The sequence below is a fragment of the Macrobrachium nipponense genome, chromosome 15, assembly GCF_015104395.2.
Source record: "Macrobrachium nipponense isolate FS-2020 chromosome 15, ASM1510439v2, whole genome shotgun sequence".
Taxonomy (NCBI): Eukaryota; Metazoa; Arthropoda; class Malacostraca; order Decapoda; family Palaemonidae; genus Macrobrachium; species Macrobrachium nipponense.
The window spans coordinates 80,087,249-80,107,038 of NC_087208.1; the positions used below are offsets into that span (position 1 = coordinate 80,087,249).

Consider the following 19,790-nt stretch of genomic DNA (forward strand, 5'->3'; position numbering starts at 1 on the left):
TATTTCAGTATTAAGATAATGGCACAGGGTACCATCTGATATGGTCTAAGTTTTTTGTATGCTTTAAGCTTCATAAGGATGTTTTCAAAGCAAGATACATCATCTTTTAGCATAAGCCAAATAAGTGAACGTATAGAATTAACTAGTACACCACTCATTTTTTTCCAGTTGGAGGAAGAGTTAGCTGAACAGCAGGCTTTGAATGCTGAAGTTAGACAGGATCTTAGTGAGCAGGTTTCCAAGTATCAGGTAATTATGATGAATGCATAATAAGTATACATTTCAGTCTTTAGTTTTATTATGTTTATATAGATATAGTTTTATTTTATTTATATAGATATAGTTTGATTCACATTACATGTTATTTTTTTATGTTAGGCACAGATTCAGGAGCTGGAAGGGGAGAAGGCGGCATTACAGAATTCAAATGGTGACGTTAAAAGTACATCAGATTCTGAGAAGTTGTTGTACTGTCAAGAAGGTTATGAACACAGTATTTCGAACCCTTAAACCCCAGTTTACAGAAAAGGAATCGTACTCTGGGGCATTTGTCAATCAGACGCTTCTCGCAGTTATAAGGGTATTTATTGCATCTTGTTATACATCATTAGGTTCATTTTAGATCAAAACATCTCTTTTACCTTTGATTTTAAATGTTACTGATATCAGAATAATCTTCCTGGTTTCAAAGGTACTGATGTTTTCCTATATTTTTGATAATGTGTAAGCCATTTGTTATTTTAAAGAGCATTGTGAAAGAATGAAAGAACATGTAGGCTAGTAGTATTGAGTTAGACTGATGGATTTCATACTAATTGTGGATACCTTGCTAAAAATGGTAAATTTATTGAGAATACTATAACTGGCACCAAGTAATGGCATCTGCTTTTAATGTCAATTAACTTGTTACATTTGTTTTTGTTTTAGCACACAGCAGCTATTGCAAATGCCAGGGTTATGCTTTACTTACAAAAACTGTTTAGTCAAATGCATTTAGGAAAAACAAGATTGTCATGATTATAGGAGACTTGAAAGATAAAAGGAAAGTTGGCTCGTTTTGGTATTAAAATGTTAGTTATTATTTTTTATTTATAATTTTTCGTTTTGTTTTGGTCAATCACAGTCATCGTATTTGACTGGGTGTTTTTATAGTGTGGGGTTCCAGGTGGCATCCTGCCTTGTTATGAGTCCTTCACTTTTCTTACTATGTGCGCTGTTTCTAGAAGCATACTGTTCTGCATGAGTTCTGGAGCTACTTCAGCATTTAGTTTTTCAGGGATTATGGAATCGTGCCTAGTGTCCCTGTGATTATGGGTACTTTTTCCAGTGGCATATCCATAGCCTTCTTATTTCTATTTTCAGGTCTTGATACTTATAAATTTTTTTTCTCTCTCATCTACTCTTGTGTCCCATTGTATTGCGACATCAATGATTGATAATTTCTTCTTGATTTTGTCAATCAACGTCATGTCTGGTCTATTGTCTGTCAAGATTTTAGTCTTATGAGATCTTAATAAGTTACCCTTGGCTCTTGATGAGCCATTACATAGATTCAATTTGATGTCAATTACAATGCAAAAATATATTTTAACAATTATATTTCAGCAAATATACCCTTATATCAATATATACAAGATATGTCATAAAGTAAATATGAACTAAACAAGGATCACAGCATTATAAGAAAATCGATGGTAAGCGACACGCTGCATTGGAGCCGACATCAAGCAAGGCAGTACTGTACGAGTCAGATGTAGGCGACCAATATCCTTGCAGTAATTAGGCAAGAGAGAGGGATTCTGTAAATATATTAACACTGCATCAGAACCCCTATCATTAACTTAAATATTTATACAATTATGTAATAACAGACTGAAGACAATAAAAAAATGAAATCTTAACAAAACACAATGGAATCTTACAAGTCGGTCAGTGGAGGGCTGCTTTGGTAGTTATCTGTCAGGATTTTACACATTCACTCTATACCTCGGATGATAAGAACACCAACTACCCAAGGAAGCTAAACTGATACCTTCCAACAACGCCATCTATTGCCTAGTTTGTTCAAGGCTTCTTAAGACAATACTTCGACATTGGCACGTATCAGCCTATATGTGCTGATACCATAGTCCCAGAGGATCTATGCCTGATCATTTTCTATCATTCCCTTAGGTTGGTGTTCTTACCACTTATTACTGCAAGATAGATGATGTATTTTGCAGTCTCCAGTGGAGGGTTTTTGCTACTGAATCATGCCTCTTTTTGTACTGGTTCTGTGGAAGTGCCAGACATTTACTTGCGATGCAGTTTATAGTCTTGTTTTTCATATTGCACTTCCTCCATATGAGTGAGATGTTATTTCCTTCTGTCGTTATTTGAACATATCTGGTTCTTAGGGCCTGATCTTGTGCTGCTGTTAACATTATATTGTTATTATTATTATTATTATATTAACAAACAGTCCCGATTTTTGGCACACTTGGTTAACAGCAATCTGGTTGTATGCACTTACCTACCACCATAAAATTGGAGATTTATGGCACTATTAACCCAGATATCAGCTGGCACCATAAATCGTCGAATTTTGGTTAATGACGGATTCACTTATCAGCATCCCACCAAGAACGAAACCCCTGCCAATAACCAGCGACTGACTATATTATTATTACATATTATTATTATTTACAGGTAGAAGACCCTCTTTTAAACAGGTACTATTAACCTTGAAACGCCGAGCCGGTATTTCCGAAAGTGTCTCACGTATGCCGGAGGTGTTCGGGAGTGAGCGCCGAAGCGGAAAAATGATTTTTTTTCAAAAAATCATAGGACGCTTAGTTTTCAAGATTAGAAGTTCATTTATGGCTCCTTTTTTTGTCATTGCCTAAAGTTTAGTATGCAACCATCAGAAATGAAAAAAAATATCATTATCATATATAAATATTAGAATATATGAGTGCAAAAAAAAAATTTCATATATAATTGTATACAATTCGTGCTGCGAGCAAAACGGATAAAGCTAATGAGTTAATTTTTTTTCGTTGTATTGTACACTAAATTGCTATGATTTTGGTATCTAACAAATTGTAAAACGATCAAAGCAACACAGAGAAAATATTTTCACAATATGATGCATGAATTTGTAACTTGTGGACGTAAAAAAAAGTGGTTTTCAAAAATTCACCATAAATCGAAATATTGTGCTAGAGACTTCCCATTTGTTGCAAAATGAAGTTAATTGATTGAATATTACTAGACTGTAAGTGTTTTAGCTTACAATAGCAGTTTTTGACCATTTCAGTTGAGTTAAAGTTGACTGAAGGTCGAATTTTTTCTATTTATCGTTATTTATATGAAAATATTTCAAAACTGATAAAAGCTACAACCGTGGGTTGTTCTTTGTTGTATTCTACATGAAATTGCACATATTTTCATATATAAAACTTTATGTAACGGCTAATATAAAACGGTGCAACATGACAAACTCAACAATCCGACGAAAGAATTTCTGATTTTTTCCGCAATTACCTTGCGGACATAAGGAAAGTGTTTTTTTCAAAAATTCACCATAAATCGAAATATTATGCTAGAGACTTCTAATTTGTTGCAAAATGAAGGTAAATGATTGAACATTACTAGAATGTATGAGTATTAGCTTACAATTGCGTTTTTCGACCATTTCGGTAGAGTCAAAGTTGACCGAAGGTTGAAATTTTGGCATTTATCGTGATTTATGCGAAAATATTTCAAAACTGATAAAAGCTACAACCATGGGTTGTTTTTTGTTGTATTCTACATGAAATTGTGCACATTTTCATATATAAAACTTTATATAATGGTGTCACAGACCCCGGGAGGTCCGCTCCAGGTTAGGTATTAAATAAATAAAAAGAATTCAACACCAACAGTTGAAACTGGGGATACGAATATAGAAAGATACACAAGCAGAACAAAGGTTTATTTACAAGCTTACTAACAAAGGTAAATGCAGAACGGTTTCTCCTATTTACATAAGAAAAGTAAAATCTTACACTGCGTGAACTGGGGAAACAGTGAGGTAATGAAAATACTTGCTGACAAGTTTTTGTAGCTGTCGGAAAACGATGCTCGAAGGAATTGCTTCACAAAAAGAGAGCTGTAACTTCCGACGTCTTCTTGACTCCGTATTGCATAAAACAATGGCTATTCTTGATACTCGAAGGGCAGGAACTCCTCGAGAATTCTTGTAGAATGTTTCTTCTCTGAAGGCTTGCTCGACGTCGAAATACCTTTGTCGTTCTCTCTAACTGGATGACTTGACTCGAATTCGACCAAACTCTTGTACGCCTTCTTCTTTTATCCTTCGTCTGTTCCTTCTTCTCTTATCTCTCTCTGATGATCTCTCAACTGTTGATCTCTGCTCTCTCACTGATGGATCTTTCTCTGATCTCTCACTGATGATCTGATCTTCTGATACTTCGTCAGTTCGTATATATACGGCAACTTGGGGGCGGGCCCTACAGTGAACGTCACAGGCTTCTGAGATGACAAGAACGTCTTAGAAGGTTCTCAAAGAAATATTGCATCATAATATGCTGCGTTCCTCACGACATGTTGGTGCCTGTTGAGTTCCATACCTCACCTGACGATTCTAGAACAATCATGAGAACAGGTGCCTCAACACGTGCGCAAATGCCTCTTTGCTGCAGACCTATTTGAAGAAAATGCATTTTCCTTTCTTTTAATATGTTTTACTTTGCTATAGAGCGATTACCATGACACGTTCCCCCAAAAAGAAAAAAAATGAAATCTACTGATTTTATTTTTTTCTAAAGAGAAACAAGAATCAAACAGCAGGGGAACAATTCTGCATAAAGCTTAAATACAGTTAAACACGCGCACTTCTCCCCACACATCCACTCGTGCCAAAACTGAAAAACGGTCGTCAGGCTACTAATTCTGAAAAATCTCTAGAGAGGCTATCAGCTACAACATTATCCTTTCCTCTTACTTTTTCCGTTTTCTGAACTCTGCTTAAAACTTTGAAATACTAAAACACCTCTTGTGTTTTTCTCAAAACTAATTTCTCTCTGTAACACTGCTACTACGGGCGCTGGCGGTGGCCACGGTACTGGGCGTTCTTTATAATTCTAAAGCAAGTTTACATGCATCCACTTTGCTCTACTTTCACCCATATCAATTACATAATGTATATTTCCCCTCTTCTCTAACACTGAAAAAGGACCTTCAAACTTAGATAAAGAGGGACCTTCTTTCTGGATTAGTACTAAAACTTTATCTCCTACACAGAAACTCGTCTCTTTGCTCTAAGATCATGTTTCCGTTTAGTTTCTCCTTGACTTTCACTCTCGTTCTCTTTTGCTAGTTGCCAAGCACTTTCATTCTCCTCCGCCAGTTGCCAAGCATCTCCTAAATTGTTTTTATAATACTCTAGGTTAGTTATGTAGTCCTCACTCACTACCTTCTATAAGCATTAAGTTACATTTTAGCATTTCCAAAGGACCTTTAGCGTTGTGACTGAAAGCCAGCTCAAAAGGACTAAATCCTGTAGTGTCATTCGGTGCCAACCCTAAAGCTAACAGAACAAATGGTAACTTTTCTTCCCAGTCGTGTTCGAAGTTCTTACACAATTTCCGTAAACAACTCTTTAACGTTTGATGAAACCGCTCCACAATGCCTTATGATGCGGGATGATAAGGTGTGGAAGTTATGAGTTTAATGCCTAACTCTTTCATTCTATCCTTGAAATATTTGGATACAAAATTACTACCATTACCACTCTGTATAGTACGAGACAGACCAAACTTAGAAAAATAATCTAACAATCGTTTAACTACAGTCCTTGCGTTACAGCTTCCTACGGGTATCACCTCTGGATAGCGGGTTAGTCTATCAGTGATTGTCAACAGATTTATACTCCCTTCGATCATATCAATAACTACATTCTCAAAAGGTTTGCCTACTGCAGGAGTATTACACAACAGAGCTCTGGGAATTACTTGATTCGGTTTCCCGGCAATTTGGCATTCATGACAACTTAAAACATACCTCTTTACGTCACTCTTCATTTTAGGCCAAAAGCACGCCCTACTAATACACCTGAAAGTTTTATTTACTCCCAAATGCCCTTGCTCATCATGTGCTAACTTCAAAACTAATTCACGAAGCCTCCTAGGAATGACTAATTGTTCTGTGATTTCCTCTTTACTACCTGACTTAGGCCGAACATAACAACACAAAACTTCGTCCTTTAAACAAAACGTTTCCTTCACACATTATTGAGATCATCATCCAGTTCACATTAAAAAATTTGGGTTAGTGTCTCATCCTCTCTCTGAAACTTGACTAGCTTATCCTTATTCAAAAGGTTAGTGCCTAATTCATCACCATAACTAGTACTTGATCCCACTACATCGACTACATTACTCTCGACAGCTACACCTTCCGTTTGGCTATCACCATCAATGACAGAGTCCGGTCTCTCAGCCACACTCACACCAAGATCATCCTCGCCACCGCTATCACACTCGCTTGAATCCACGAACCAAGTCTCGTTCGAATCCACGAACAAATTATGACCGTAGTCTATGTCTGTATTTAAACCTGACCTAGTTACTACCATTTCAGGCACTGGAATATCCCTAACAACAGGGTTCACATTCTTGGATAAATACTGACAATAATGTCAACGCCATCAACGGGCAAACTGTCAACAACTGCAAGTTTCACTTCTCCTGACACTACCTGACTTTCTAAGTTTAACTTCAACAAAGGACAAAGAACACAAGTGTTAGGAAATCCACCTAACATGACTTTTTCTTCCATGTTGATTTCTGCCTTGTTTGGCACACACTCTCTCCTAATCAGTGAGACAGCAGCTCCTGTGTCTCGAAGCAAGACTACTTCTCTCGAACCTTCTCACCTAAGAGAGGAAACTACGCCTTCTGACAGAAATTCACCAAAGATTTTCCTAGTTTCTCTCATCACATCATTCCAACTTGATGAAAGGTTAACTAGAGACAGGTTTCTTACTGTCCTTCCTTTCAACTGCACAATTTCTCACTAAATGCCCTTTCCCATTACATCAGAAACAAGTTAATTCTGAGCCACTCGATGCCACTTTAGCCTTACAGACCTTAGACATATGACCAGGTTTTCCGCATGTATATCAGGAATAGTCACTTTTACTGGCATTGCTATTACTAGAACTGAAACCTTTACCGCTTTGTACTCTACCAGACGAAGGATTATTTTGCTTCTCACTGACACTTAGATTATGAGTCAAACTATATTCGTCTGCTAGCCTAGTTGCTCCTGCAAAAGATACTTCTCGCCTGTCTTCTATATAAAGTTTCTCAGGGGATACGTTATCTTTGAAGTTTTCTAACAACACTAAGTTCTTCAAACCATCAAAATCCTCAACTTTAGCAGAAGTTAACCAATAAAAAAACAGCCTTTCTAACTTCTTACCGTATTCTACATACGTAATATTCTCGTCCTTTCCCAAACTTCTAAATTTCTTACAGTATGCCTCCGGTACTAGCCTATACGCTCTAAGAACAGCTTCTTTCACAATATCATAATCATCATATTCCTCCTTAGACATACAACTATACACAGTAAGTGCCCTACCACTCAAAACTGACTGTAAATATAAAGTCCACATTTCTTTAGGGGAACCTACTCTTTCCATTAACTTCTCAAAACACATGAAATATGTCGTTACATCTTCCTCATCAAACTTTGGTACTAATTTCAGCACTGCACTCATACCTAAGCTATCAGCTTCGCCTGTCTGACTGTTACGAGTACTTTGCCTTAATGAGCGATTTCCAACTCATGCATACGTTCTTTCTCTTCTTCTTCCTGCTCATGCTGCATTTTCATTACTTCTCTCTCAGCCGCTCTTTCATCTCTCTCATACTTCTCCCTTTCTTTCCTTTCAACATACTCACAGAGATCATTCCCCTCTAGACCCAGAAGCTTACCCGACTCAATAAACTCTTTCACCATCTCACTCATTCTGGCTCTTTCTATATTCTCCCTGTTTCAATGTTACGGTGCCGAATAGCCTAGCAAGGTCGCCACTAATGTCACGGACCCCGGGAGGTCTGCTCCAGGTTAGGTATTAAATAAATAAAAAGAATTCAACACCAACAGTTGAAACTGGGGATACGAATATAGAAAGATACACAAACAGAACAAAGGTTTATTTACAAGCTTACTAACAAAGGTAAATGCAGAATGGTTTCTCCTATTTACATAAAAGCAAAATCTTACACTGCGTGAACTGGGGAAACAGTGAGGTAATGAAAATACTTGTTGACAAGTTTTTGCAGCTGTTGGAAAACGATGCTCAAAGCAATGGCCTCAAAAAAAGAGAGCTGTAACTTCTGACGTCTTCTTGACTCCGTATTGCAGAAAACTATGTCTATTCTTGATACTCGAAAGGCAGGAACTCCTCGAAACTTCTTGTAGAATGTTGCTTCTCTGAAGGCTTGCTCAACGTCGAAATACCTCTGTCGTTCTCTCTAGCTGGGCGACTTGACTTGAATCTGACCAAACTCTCGTACGCCTTCTTTTATCCTTCGTCTGTTCCTTCTTCTCTTATCTCTCTCTGATGATCTCTCACTGATGATCTCTGCTCTGATCTCTCACTGATGATCTGATCTCTGATACTTCGTCAGTCATATATATACGGCAACCTGGGGGTGGGGCCTACCAGCGAACGTCATAGGCTCCTGAGATGACAAGAACGTCTTCGAAGGTTCTCAACGAAATATTGCATCATAATACGCTGCGTTCCTCACGACATGTCGGCGCCTGTTGAGTTCCATACCTCACCTGACGATTCTAGAACAATCATGAGAATAGGCGCCTTCAACACGTGCACGAATGCCTCTTTGCTGCAGACCTAATTGAAGAAAATGCGTTTTCCTTTCTTTTAATATGTTTTACTTCGCTATAGAACGATTACCATGACAAAAGCCTAATATAAAACGGCGCAAACATTACAACAATCTGACGAAAGAATTTTTGATATTTTCGGCAGTTACGGCACGGACGTAAGGAAAAAGGTTTTTCAAAAATTCACCATAAATTGATATATTGTGCTAGACTTCCAATTTGTTGAAAAATGAAGGTAAATGATTGAATATTACTAGAATGTAAGAGTAGTAGCTTACAATTGCATTTTTCGACCATTTCGGTCAAATCAAAGTTAACTGAAGGTTGAAATTTTTGCACTTATCGTTATTTATATGAAAATATTTCAAAACTGATAAAAGCTACAACCATAAGTTGTTTGTTGTTGTATTCTACATGAAATTGCGCACATTTTCGTATATAAAACTTCATATAATGGCTAATATAAAATGGCGTAAACATTACGACAATCCGACGAAAGAATTTCTGATTTTTTCGGCAGTTACCACACGGACGTAAGGAAAAAAAGTTTTTTTTCAAAATTCACCATAAATCGAAATATTTTGCTAGAGACTTCCAATTTGTTGCAAAATAAAGGTAAATGATTGCATATTACTAGAAAATAAAGAGTTTTAGCTTACAATTGCATTTTTTGACATTTTCTTTCGGGCAAGTCAAATTTGACTGAAGGTTGAATTTTGGCACTTGTCGTTATTTATATGAAAATATTTCAAAACTGATAAAAGCTTCAACCATGGGTTATTTTTTGTTGTATTCTACATGAAATATTGCACATTTTCATATATAAAGCTCTATGTAACTGCTAATATAAAATGGTGTAAAAATTATTGACAAAGTGACAAAATAATTTCTGAGATGTGTCACTGATGCTTTTTAGTGCAAGAAGAAAGAAATTCGCGCATGTGTGCCTGGGTAACACTTGTAAACAAAACAACAAGCTTGATCCATGAACTCCCAGCATCCCTCAAGGTGCGTGATTCAAAATTTTTCACTAAGTAGACCTATAACTAATTTCCACGAATATTTAAAAAAACTTTTAGCGTCAACGTATTTTATGTCAATTTAACCCTTTAACGCCGATTGGATGTATTAAACATCGACGAAAATTGTCTGTATGGTACTCGACCAAAAAAAAAAAAAAAAAAAAAGTTATAGGCCTACTAGGTGAAAACTTTTGAATCAACATGCCTTGGGGGATGCTTGGGAGCTCACAGATCAAGGTGTTGTTTTGTTTACAATCGTTACCCAGGCGCGCAAGCGCGAATTTCTTTCTTCTTGCACTAAAAAAGCATCAATGACACATCTCAGAAATTATTTCGTCACTTTGACATAATTTTTGCACCATTTTATATTAGCCGTAACATGGAGTATTATATATGAAAATGTGCGCAATTTCATTTAGAATACAACAAAAAGCAACTCATGGTTGTAGCTTTTATCAGTTTTGAAATATTTTCTTATAAATAACGATAAGTGCCAAAATTTCAACCTTTGGTCAACTTTGACTCGACCAAAATGGTAAAAAAACGCAATTGTAAACTAAAACTCTTATATTCTAGTAATATTCAATAATTTACCTTTATATTGCAACAAATTGGAAGTCTCTAGCACAATATTTCGATTTATGGTGAATTTAGAAAAAACTTTTTCCTTACGTCGGCGCGGTAACTCTTAACGAAAAAATCATACATTTTTTCGTCCGATTGTCGTAATGTTTGCACCATTTTAAAATTTCCGTTACATAAAGTTTTATATATGGAAATGTGCGCAATTTCATTGTAGAATACAACGAAAAACAACCCATGGTTTTGTAGCTTTTATGAGTTTTGAAATATTTTCATATAAATAACGATAAGTGCCAAAATATCAACCTTCGGTCAACTTTGATTCGACCGAAATGGTAAAAAAACGCAATTGTAAGCTAAAACTCTTACATTCTAGTAATATTCAATCATTTACCTTTATTTTGCAACAAATGGGAAGTCTCAAGCACAATATTTCGATTTATGGTGAATTTATGAATAATAAAAATTTCTTTGCGTCCGCACGTTAACTCTTCCGAAAAAATTCAGAAATTTTTTCGTCCGATTGTCGTAATGTTAGCACCATTTTAAATTAGCCGTTACATAAAGTTTTATATATGAAAATGTGTGCAATTTCATGTAGAATACAACTAAAAACAACCCATGGTTGTAGCTTTTATCAGTTTTGAAATATTTCATATAAATAACGATAAGTGCCAAAATTTCAACCTTCGGTCAACTTTGACTCGACCAAAATGGTCAAAAAACGCAATTGTAAGCTAAAAATCTTACATTCTAGTAATATTCAATCATTTACCTTAATTTGAAACAAATTGGAAGTCTCTAGCACAATATTTCGATTTATGGTGAATTTATGAAAAAACTTTTTCCTTACATCGGCGTGGTAACTCTTCCGAAGAAAATCAGAAATTTTGTCGTCCGATTGTCGTAATGTTTGCACCATTTTAAATTAGCCGTTACATAAAGTTTTATATATGAAAATATGTGCAATTTCATGTAGAATACAACTAAAAACAACCCATGGTTGTAGCTTTTATCAGTTTTGAAATATTTTCATATAAATAACGATAAGTGCCAAAATTTCAACCTTCGCTCAACTTTGACTCGACTGAAATGGTAAAAAAATGCAATTGTAAGCTAAAACTCTTACATTCTAGTAATATTCAATCATTTACCTTTATTTTGCAACAAATTGGAAGTCTCTAGCACAATATTTCGATTTATGGTGAATTTATGAAATAAACTTTTTCCTTACGTCCGCGCAGTAACTCTTCCGAAAAAATCATAAATTTTTTCGTCCGATTGTCGTAATGTTTGCACCATTTTAAATTAGCCGTTACATAAAGTTTTATATATGAAAATGTGCACAATTTTATGTAGAATACAACAAAAAAACAACCCATGATTGTAGCTTTATCAGTTTTGAAATATTGTCATATATATACGATAAATAGAAAAAATTCGTCCTTCGGTCAATTTTAACTCTACCAAAATGGTCGAAAACTGCAATTGTAAGCTACAACAGTTACAATTTAGTAATATTCAATCAATTACCTTCATTTTGCAACAAACGGGAAGTCACTAGCACAATATTTCGATTTATGGTGGATTTTTGAAAACTGCTTTTTTTTTACGTCCGTGCGTTACGAATTCATGCATCATTTTGTGGTAATATTTTTCTCTGTGTTGCCTTGATCGTTTTTACAATGTGTTATATACCAAAGAGATCACAATTCAGTGTACAATACAAAAAATGAACTCTTTAGCTTTTAATGTTTTGCTCACAGCGCGATTTGTATACAATTATATATGAAAATTTTTTTTGGCGCTGTCATATATCCCAATATTTATACATATATGATAATTATTTCTGATGGTTGCATGCTAAACCTCAGGCAATGACAAAAACAGGAGCATAAAATGAACTCTTAATCTTGAAAACTAAGCATGCTGTGATATTTTGAAAAAAAAAAAATTCCGCTTCGGCGCTCACTCGCGGACGCCGCTGGCATACGGGAGACGATTTTTAAAATACTGTTTCGGTGTTTTAAAGGTTAAGCATCCGACAGACAATTTTTGTAGACGTAAAATACGTCCAATAGGCGTTAAGGGTTTAAAAGATATCACTGCATCAGCCGAATTGGTTTTGTAGAGAGTTTTCTCTGTCTTCCTTATGACAGCTTTCTCTGGGTACTACAATTAATAATACCGTTACAATTCCAGGCATAATAGGGATAGTGAAGTCTGGAGAGTAATGTCCAAAGAGTTTACTTGTAAAACTAAAGTAATATTTATGCTAACGTTTCTCTCGAATTTGACCGAGCATGATCACAGTGAAGGATCAGAGTAGAATGTGGTTTTTGAGGAATCTATTTCATATATTCGTGGTAGGGCCAGGGTGGGTAGGGGTCGGCTGCCTGCTGAATTTTGATTGGTCATTTCTCTGAATATCCCCCTTACTGGTTAGAGGGATTTTCACTCAAGCCATTTTCTTTAAGCTGGTGGTTTTGGCTGTTAGCAACCATGCTGATCTTCGAGGTAGAGGGTTGGAATTGAGTGGCAGGGCGTGATGTAGTGTGGCGTCACTGCCTCTTGAATTTTGGTTGGCTGGTATACTGCCCTCGTCAGTGATAACATTCTCACGAATTTTCATTGGCTACTGGGCAGCTCATTTCATCTGGTGTTCCTGCATTGGTGTTGCTGTTCAGGCTGATATTATCATTAAGGATATTTCTTCTTAAATTGGTGGGGATGAAGAGTATCTCCTGTGTAGTATTTAATGAGGGCCTTTATTTTTGGATGAGGAGGGCTTCTAACAGGTTGGAAGTGTCGTTGTTTGGGAGCCCTTCTGATTATCTATGTGTTTTGGACAATACTGCTATGGAGATGGCTTGATGGTGTGCTGTCCTTGTATGGTTCCTAATACCTCCTTCCTGTATGTGGCATGAGATCCTTTTTGACAGTTGAATTGTAGTCATTCTGATATAAGAGCCGTTGCATCCATGGGTGGTGCATGTGAATTAGTAGACTATATTTGACTTTCAGGGGTTCTTGACTGTATTGGCTGGGGACGTATGGTGTTAAGATCTGGTTGGGCCTTTTGTCTAGTCCATATGTAGGGGCAGGCGTCTGGCTAATGATGGGGCATGGGTTTCCAGTTTTATTAGTATTTATTTACCTTACAGAAAACCAAGTCTGTAGTCTCCACTACAGCCTTGGTTATCTGTATGTTGATTTAAAGACTCATAAAACCGGAACCCCTCCGCCCCCCCCCTCCGCCCATCATTAACCAGATTCCCGCCCCATCATTAGTTAGACGCCCACCCCCTCCGAATTATGGACTAGCCAAGAGGCTCAACCAGATAATCACACCATACGTCCTTAGCCGGTGCAGCATGTGGTAATCTACAGAGTTCTTAAAAGAAATTCAGGACTCCCCAGGAACAGCAACTATCGTTTGGACGTAGAATAATTATTCATAGCAACGTTCCCCGTCGATGAGATCATCGATATTATCATGGACCACGTCAACTGGGATGACTCAACACCCCAGCTGAACATCCCTGAGGCATTTCTGTGGGCTCTACTAAGTGATTTACATGAAGAAGGCCCCTTCTCCCCCACCCAATAGAGGACTAATGTTCCGGCAGAACGGATGGTGTCGCAATGTTCTCCCCTTTAGGCATCCTGTTTCGCCAACTTCTATATGGGAACAGTGGAGGAGAGAGGGTTCTCACATATCAGGAAACCCCTCCAGTATCACAAATATATGTGCGTTCCAACAATACAGCTTGCTGAACTACACTGTTGAGTTCTTGTCTCCAAGAACAACGAAGACCTCACGACTTCTGTCTATACTAAGAAGAAGAACCTCGGCCTGTGCTTGAATGGTGACAGTGAGTGCCCTGCAAGATTCAAAGAACACTACAGTTAGGGCCCACTGTTCATCTTGGCAGGACACCCGCCAAAAACTTGACTGTGTCACCCAGAGCTTGTAATAATGGGTATTCAAATAGACATCTATAAAGAAATTAGAGCAGCATTGGATCGGTGGTAAAACGAGAGTGAGAGGCAGCAGCCCCACCCCCAGGAGAAGATCAAGCTCTGTTAGGCCATTATGCATTTTATACACCGAGAGGAGGAGATCATAAAGAAAATAATACAAGATAAAGTGACCCCCACCAAAAATGGAAAACAAAAGAAATAGAACTTGACATCTATTACCCAAAACTGACGAAAAACACGGAACCTAATAATTTAAAAAACAATCTTAAATCCTGTTCAGCAAGAGACCCCCTAAAACAGTTGAATGTAGTCTACCAATTCACAAGGCCCATCTGTGGATGCCCTGCCTCTTGTATCTGAATGACTACAATGCGACTGACAAAAAGGATCTTATGCCACATGCAGGAAGGAGCTATTAGGAACTATACGAGGACAGCACACCATCAAGCCATCTCCCGCGATGGTATTGTCCCAAAACATATGGATACTAATCTGAAAGGCTCCTGAACAACAATGCCTCCACCTGTTAGGAGCAACTCCTCATCCAAAATCAAAGGCCTCATTAAATACTACACAGGATGTGCTCTTCCTCCCCACCAATTTAAGAAGAAACACCAGATGGGACGATTGGCCCAGCAACCAATGAAAATTTGCAAGACAGTGAAGTCACTGAGGAGGGCAGTGTACAAATCAAAATTCAAGTGGCAGTGATGTCACACTACGTCATGCCCTCCACTCAACCCCAACCCCTTACCTCGACAGTCCGCATAGTTGCAACAGTGAAACCACCAGCGTAGAGAAAATGGCTTGAGTGAAAATCCCTCTGGCCAATGAGGGGCAAGATCCAGAGAAACGACCAATGAAAATTCAGTAGGCAGCCGATCCCAGCTGCCCTACCAATATATGTAGACTAGATCCCGCAAACACCTTCATTCTGCTCTGATCCTCTGATCCTTTGTTGTGATCATGCTTGTTGAAATCAAGAGAAACGTTAGCATTATCATATTCATATTAAGGGATTTTGACGTAGGAAAAATCTATTTCTGGGTGATTGGCTCGTGTCGCCCTATGAAATATCCTTAAGTTCATTATTTCTAGGTAAAAATTATCCTAAAATTACCAGAGAAAAAATAAAATCAAGAAAATGTCAGTAAAACTGACTCGCTCACTCTATAAAAGAAGTGTCGGTATGGAAATAGGGGCGAGTGGGATCACTACCACGAGTCATTTACCATTTAGACCTTCCAACATAAAATCCCCACCTGAGAGAGCTGATACTAAAGGGTGATGTGACCGCTACTACTACTACTACTGACGCCACGCGGAGAGCAGCGCCCTAAGCGGTCATCCTTTTAATATATGAACATCTTGTCCTGCAGGGTAGGGTAAAGAAAACAGGGTGGGTTTCATAGGGCGACACGAGCCAATCACCCAGAAATAGATTTTTCCTACGTCAAAATCCCTTTTCTGGGCTCAGCTCGTGTCGGCTATGAAATAGTACCAGAAAAACAGACAAGATGGAATAAAAAGGACAAATGAAACCAAATAGTAAAGACTGATAAAAATAAAGTGAATCAAGACTCATTACAGTATACTAACAAAAGTACTTAAAACTAGCTTATACTAAATAATGGTAGGATAACCATACCCATATTAACATAAAGTACTTTAAAATTAGCTTATACTAGAAATGGTGGTACATAATAGTGTAATGGTACATAGAACAATACATGATTCACAATTTAATATTATTTACAAAATATAGTACTTAAATTACTTATACTATAAATGGTGGGTACATATAGTGTAATGGTAAATAGAACAATATACAATGATTCACTAATTTAAGTATTATTTACAAAATATACAAACTCATTGTGTTCTACCCTAGCATAAAAATAAGGGTAGAAACACTGAAGCACATTATATGTACACAATGTGGATGCCCCTAGGATAAAAATAAGGGGCATTCCACCAATACGATCCTAGTGGCTGAGGCTAGAGTATCACGAAGAGCATGGCAATAGGGTGAGGCATGTTGGACGAGGTAGGTAGAAAGGAGACCTGGATCTATACTACAACTACTGTGCAGTATCAGGAGAAACAATGTTTCCGCTGCTACTGCTGAAATTTAAAGATCCCAAGGACTTCAGGTAATGACGTTTAAAGACTGTCGGGGATTTCCATCCAGTATACTTTTTAAGATCCTCAAAATTCATATGTTGGAAATAATTAATTGAGGTGGCTACTCCTCTGATATCATGTGCTTTAGGAAATGATTCAGGGTTGGCTTGTTTAATTAAGTAAAGGATCTGTTGTCTGATTCCTTTCACTGATAAAGTGCCACCCTTTGTTTTCCTTTTTCTCTCGTAAAGAGAGTACCTGAGGATCTAGAGGGATGTACGAGATAGAAAGGCTACTTAAAGTGATACTGGGCAAAGAGAAGGATCTTGCGGAAGTGGGATAACTTTCCAAGGGGCCCACCTTGCAAGAGGATCCTCGTTTTTAGCTAAAAAACTGCGATCCGGGGAAAGTAGAACTTCTCCTGAGGGAGAAATTCTACATGACCCGCATCTCTGGATAGAGCCGACAGTTCTGAAATTCTGGCTTAACAAAAATAACATCTTCCTAAGTAGCATTATGAATGTGCAAGACGAGTTGTCAGTATCTGAGGCTAGTTTGAGGACATCATTTAAGAACCATGAAACTGAAGTAGGCCTTTGCAGAAGGTCTAAGTCTGGCACAGGCTTTGGGAATAGATGTAAAGTAAGATTCCGTTAAGTCTATTGAAAACCCAACTGAAAGATTTTCTTCAAAGCCGATTTATTAGTAGTAATTGTGCTAGCTGCTAAACCTTTTTCAAATAAGGATCTGAAAAAGGATATAGCTAAGTTAACTGTCATGGTTGTAGTGTTTGATTCTTTCAGGAAGGAGCTAACTTTTTAACAGCTGAGTCATATTGTCTAATAGTTGACTCTCTTTTATCTGATTCCAGAAAGAGGATGTTTTGTGGATCAATGTTAGCATCTTTTTTAGCCGCAAACTTCATGAAGTCCATAAAGTTAGGGTCTGAGAATTCCTGAGGAAGCGAACACAGTCCTCATTTGTACTGATTGCGACAGCTTGGGATTGGGAATCCGTTGAGGTCGGAGACCCAATTCCAGAAGCAGAGGATACCAGTTGCTTTTTGGCCAATTTGGAGCGATCAGAGCTACCAGTCCCTTGAAAGTCCTCAGCTTGCTCAGAACTTTCAAAAGAAGATTCACTGGAGGAAAAATGTAGATTTTGTTTCTTCCATTGATTCCAGTCCAACGACAGCGGCGTCTGTGGCATAAGCCAGAGGGTCCAGGTTGGGGGCCACATAGCAAGGGAGCTTGTGGTTCGCTTGTGAGGCGAAGAGATCTACTTGGAGACCTGGGACTCTGGCATAATCCACTCGAATGACCTGCCGTTCCAGGGACCATTCTGACTCCAGAGGGAGGGAACTGACCGGGATAGTGCGTCCGCTATCACATTTCTTACCCTGCCAAATGAGTGGCAGATAGATGCCATTTGTGCTTGTCTGCTAGAGCAAAGATGGCTATCATGACATGATTCACGTGTTTGGATTTGGACCCTCCTCTGTTGATGCAATGTACTACCACTGCACTGTCCAAAACCTAGTTTCTTAGATGACTTCTTTGGGGAAGGAGTCTCTTCAGATAAGAAATACTGCCATTGCCTCCAGAACGTTTTTTTTATGTGGAGCTGGCGGAATTGAACGGACCAAGTCCCCTGAACTTGCTTAATTGAGAATATCCCCCCCAACCGGACAGGGAGGCATCCGTGTGAATGGTTAACACCGGAAGGGGATATTGAAGGGGTACCAATTTGGCAAGATTCTTCACTTTTGTCCATGGACGGAGCTGATTGCGAAGGATCTGTGCTTTCAGGAGGATGTCTGTCACTGAGGCAAACTGAAGGGAACCTAGGATTCTTTCCTGGTTTCTCCTTGAAGCTTGTTTGCTTTTGTTTAGAAATTGCCTCACAGACTTGGCTATTTCTTTCCTTTTTGACCACTGGAATTGACAGATTGTGGGAGGATAAATCCCATTGGATTCCTAGCCACTGAAAACGAGACTCCGGAGTGAGTCTGGATTTCGTTTTGTTTATCTGGAACCCCAGATGTTCCAGAAATTGTACTACCTTCTTCGTGGCTTTGAGGCATTCCGTCTTCGACCGTTGGTGCCCAGATCAACCAATCGTCGAGGTACGCTGCTACCATTATCCCTTGTGTTCTCATTGTTGAACTACCACTTCTGCTATTTTCGTGAATACCCTGGGGGCTACATTCAGACCGAAGGGCATCACTTTGAATGAGAACGTCTGATTTCCTAGTTTGAAGCCTAGGAATGGACGGAAGTGTCTGGCTATAGGGATATGATAGGATGCGTCTGTAAGATCGATAGAGGTTGTGACGGCCCCACGGGGAAGTAAGGTCCGTACCTGCGAGATGGTGAGCATTTTGAACTTGTCGCAACAAATGAAAGAGTTTAGCTTTGACAAGTCTAAGATTACCCTTCTTTTTGTTGAGCCTTTCTTTGGCACGCTGAACAAGCGACCTTGAAATTTTAGATGCTTGACTCTCGCAATAGCTCCTTTCTGAAGGAGTTCCTCCGCATAATCTGTCAAATCCTTTGATGGTATCTGATAGAATGATTTGTTTGGAGGAGGATCTTTGATCCAACTCCAACCCAATCCTTTGGACACAATGCTCTGTGCCCATTTGCTGAAACCCCCACCTGTGACGGAAGAGGAACAGCCTCCCTCCTACCTGGGGAGCCTCACTGTTGTTGAGCGGGTTGACCTCTGCGCCCTCCTCTGAATTGCTTGCCTCTTGCAGCTCTTCCTGTGCCTCGTTGGCGAAAGTGACCTCTCGCTCTGCTCCCCCTAGAAACCTGTTGAAGGTTGGGTAGGCCTGGCTTTCATACATTGAGTTGAAAGCTGGCGAGACGGTGTATGAGGTCGAGGGTTGATTCTGAGGAGACAACAGGAGAATGGGGGGCTGTGGTCTGCTTAGAAGTCGAAGGCTGTCCCTGTTGTGTAACTGGGACGGCTTGGACGAAATGTTGTTGTTGCTGCTGTTTTTGATAGGGTTGGAATCTCCTACCAGTTTTTCTTCAATTTCTTACCAGCAGCAGGGGCGCTCTCTTGCTTCCTCTTGGAAGAGATGCCCCATCTGGCTCTAAGGCTCTGGTTAAGCCTTGCAGCCTCGTGATGCACCTCATTCACAGAGGCTTCTGGGAAGAGGTCCGCACC

At 38.6% G+C, this 19,790-nt stretch overlaps 1 protein-coding gene across 1 annotated transcript in view; it reads left to right on the forward strand.

Annotated features, from left to right (window-relative positions):
- Window positions 1-474: 474 nt before the first annotated feature.
- Window positions 475-19,790, forward strand: part of LOC135195084 (FK506-binding protein 15-like) — a 60,176-nt gene continuing 40,860 nt past the window's right edge. Inside the window, exon 1 of the mRNA XM_064221462.1 lies at window positions 475-580. Coding sequence (XP_064077532.1) covers window positions 485-580 — 96 coding nt within the window. The 5' untranslated portion in view covers window positions 475-484. The remainder of the gene's footprint in view (window positions 581-19,790) is intronic.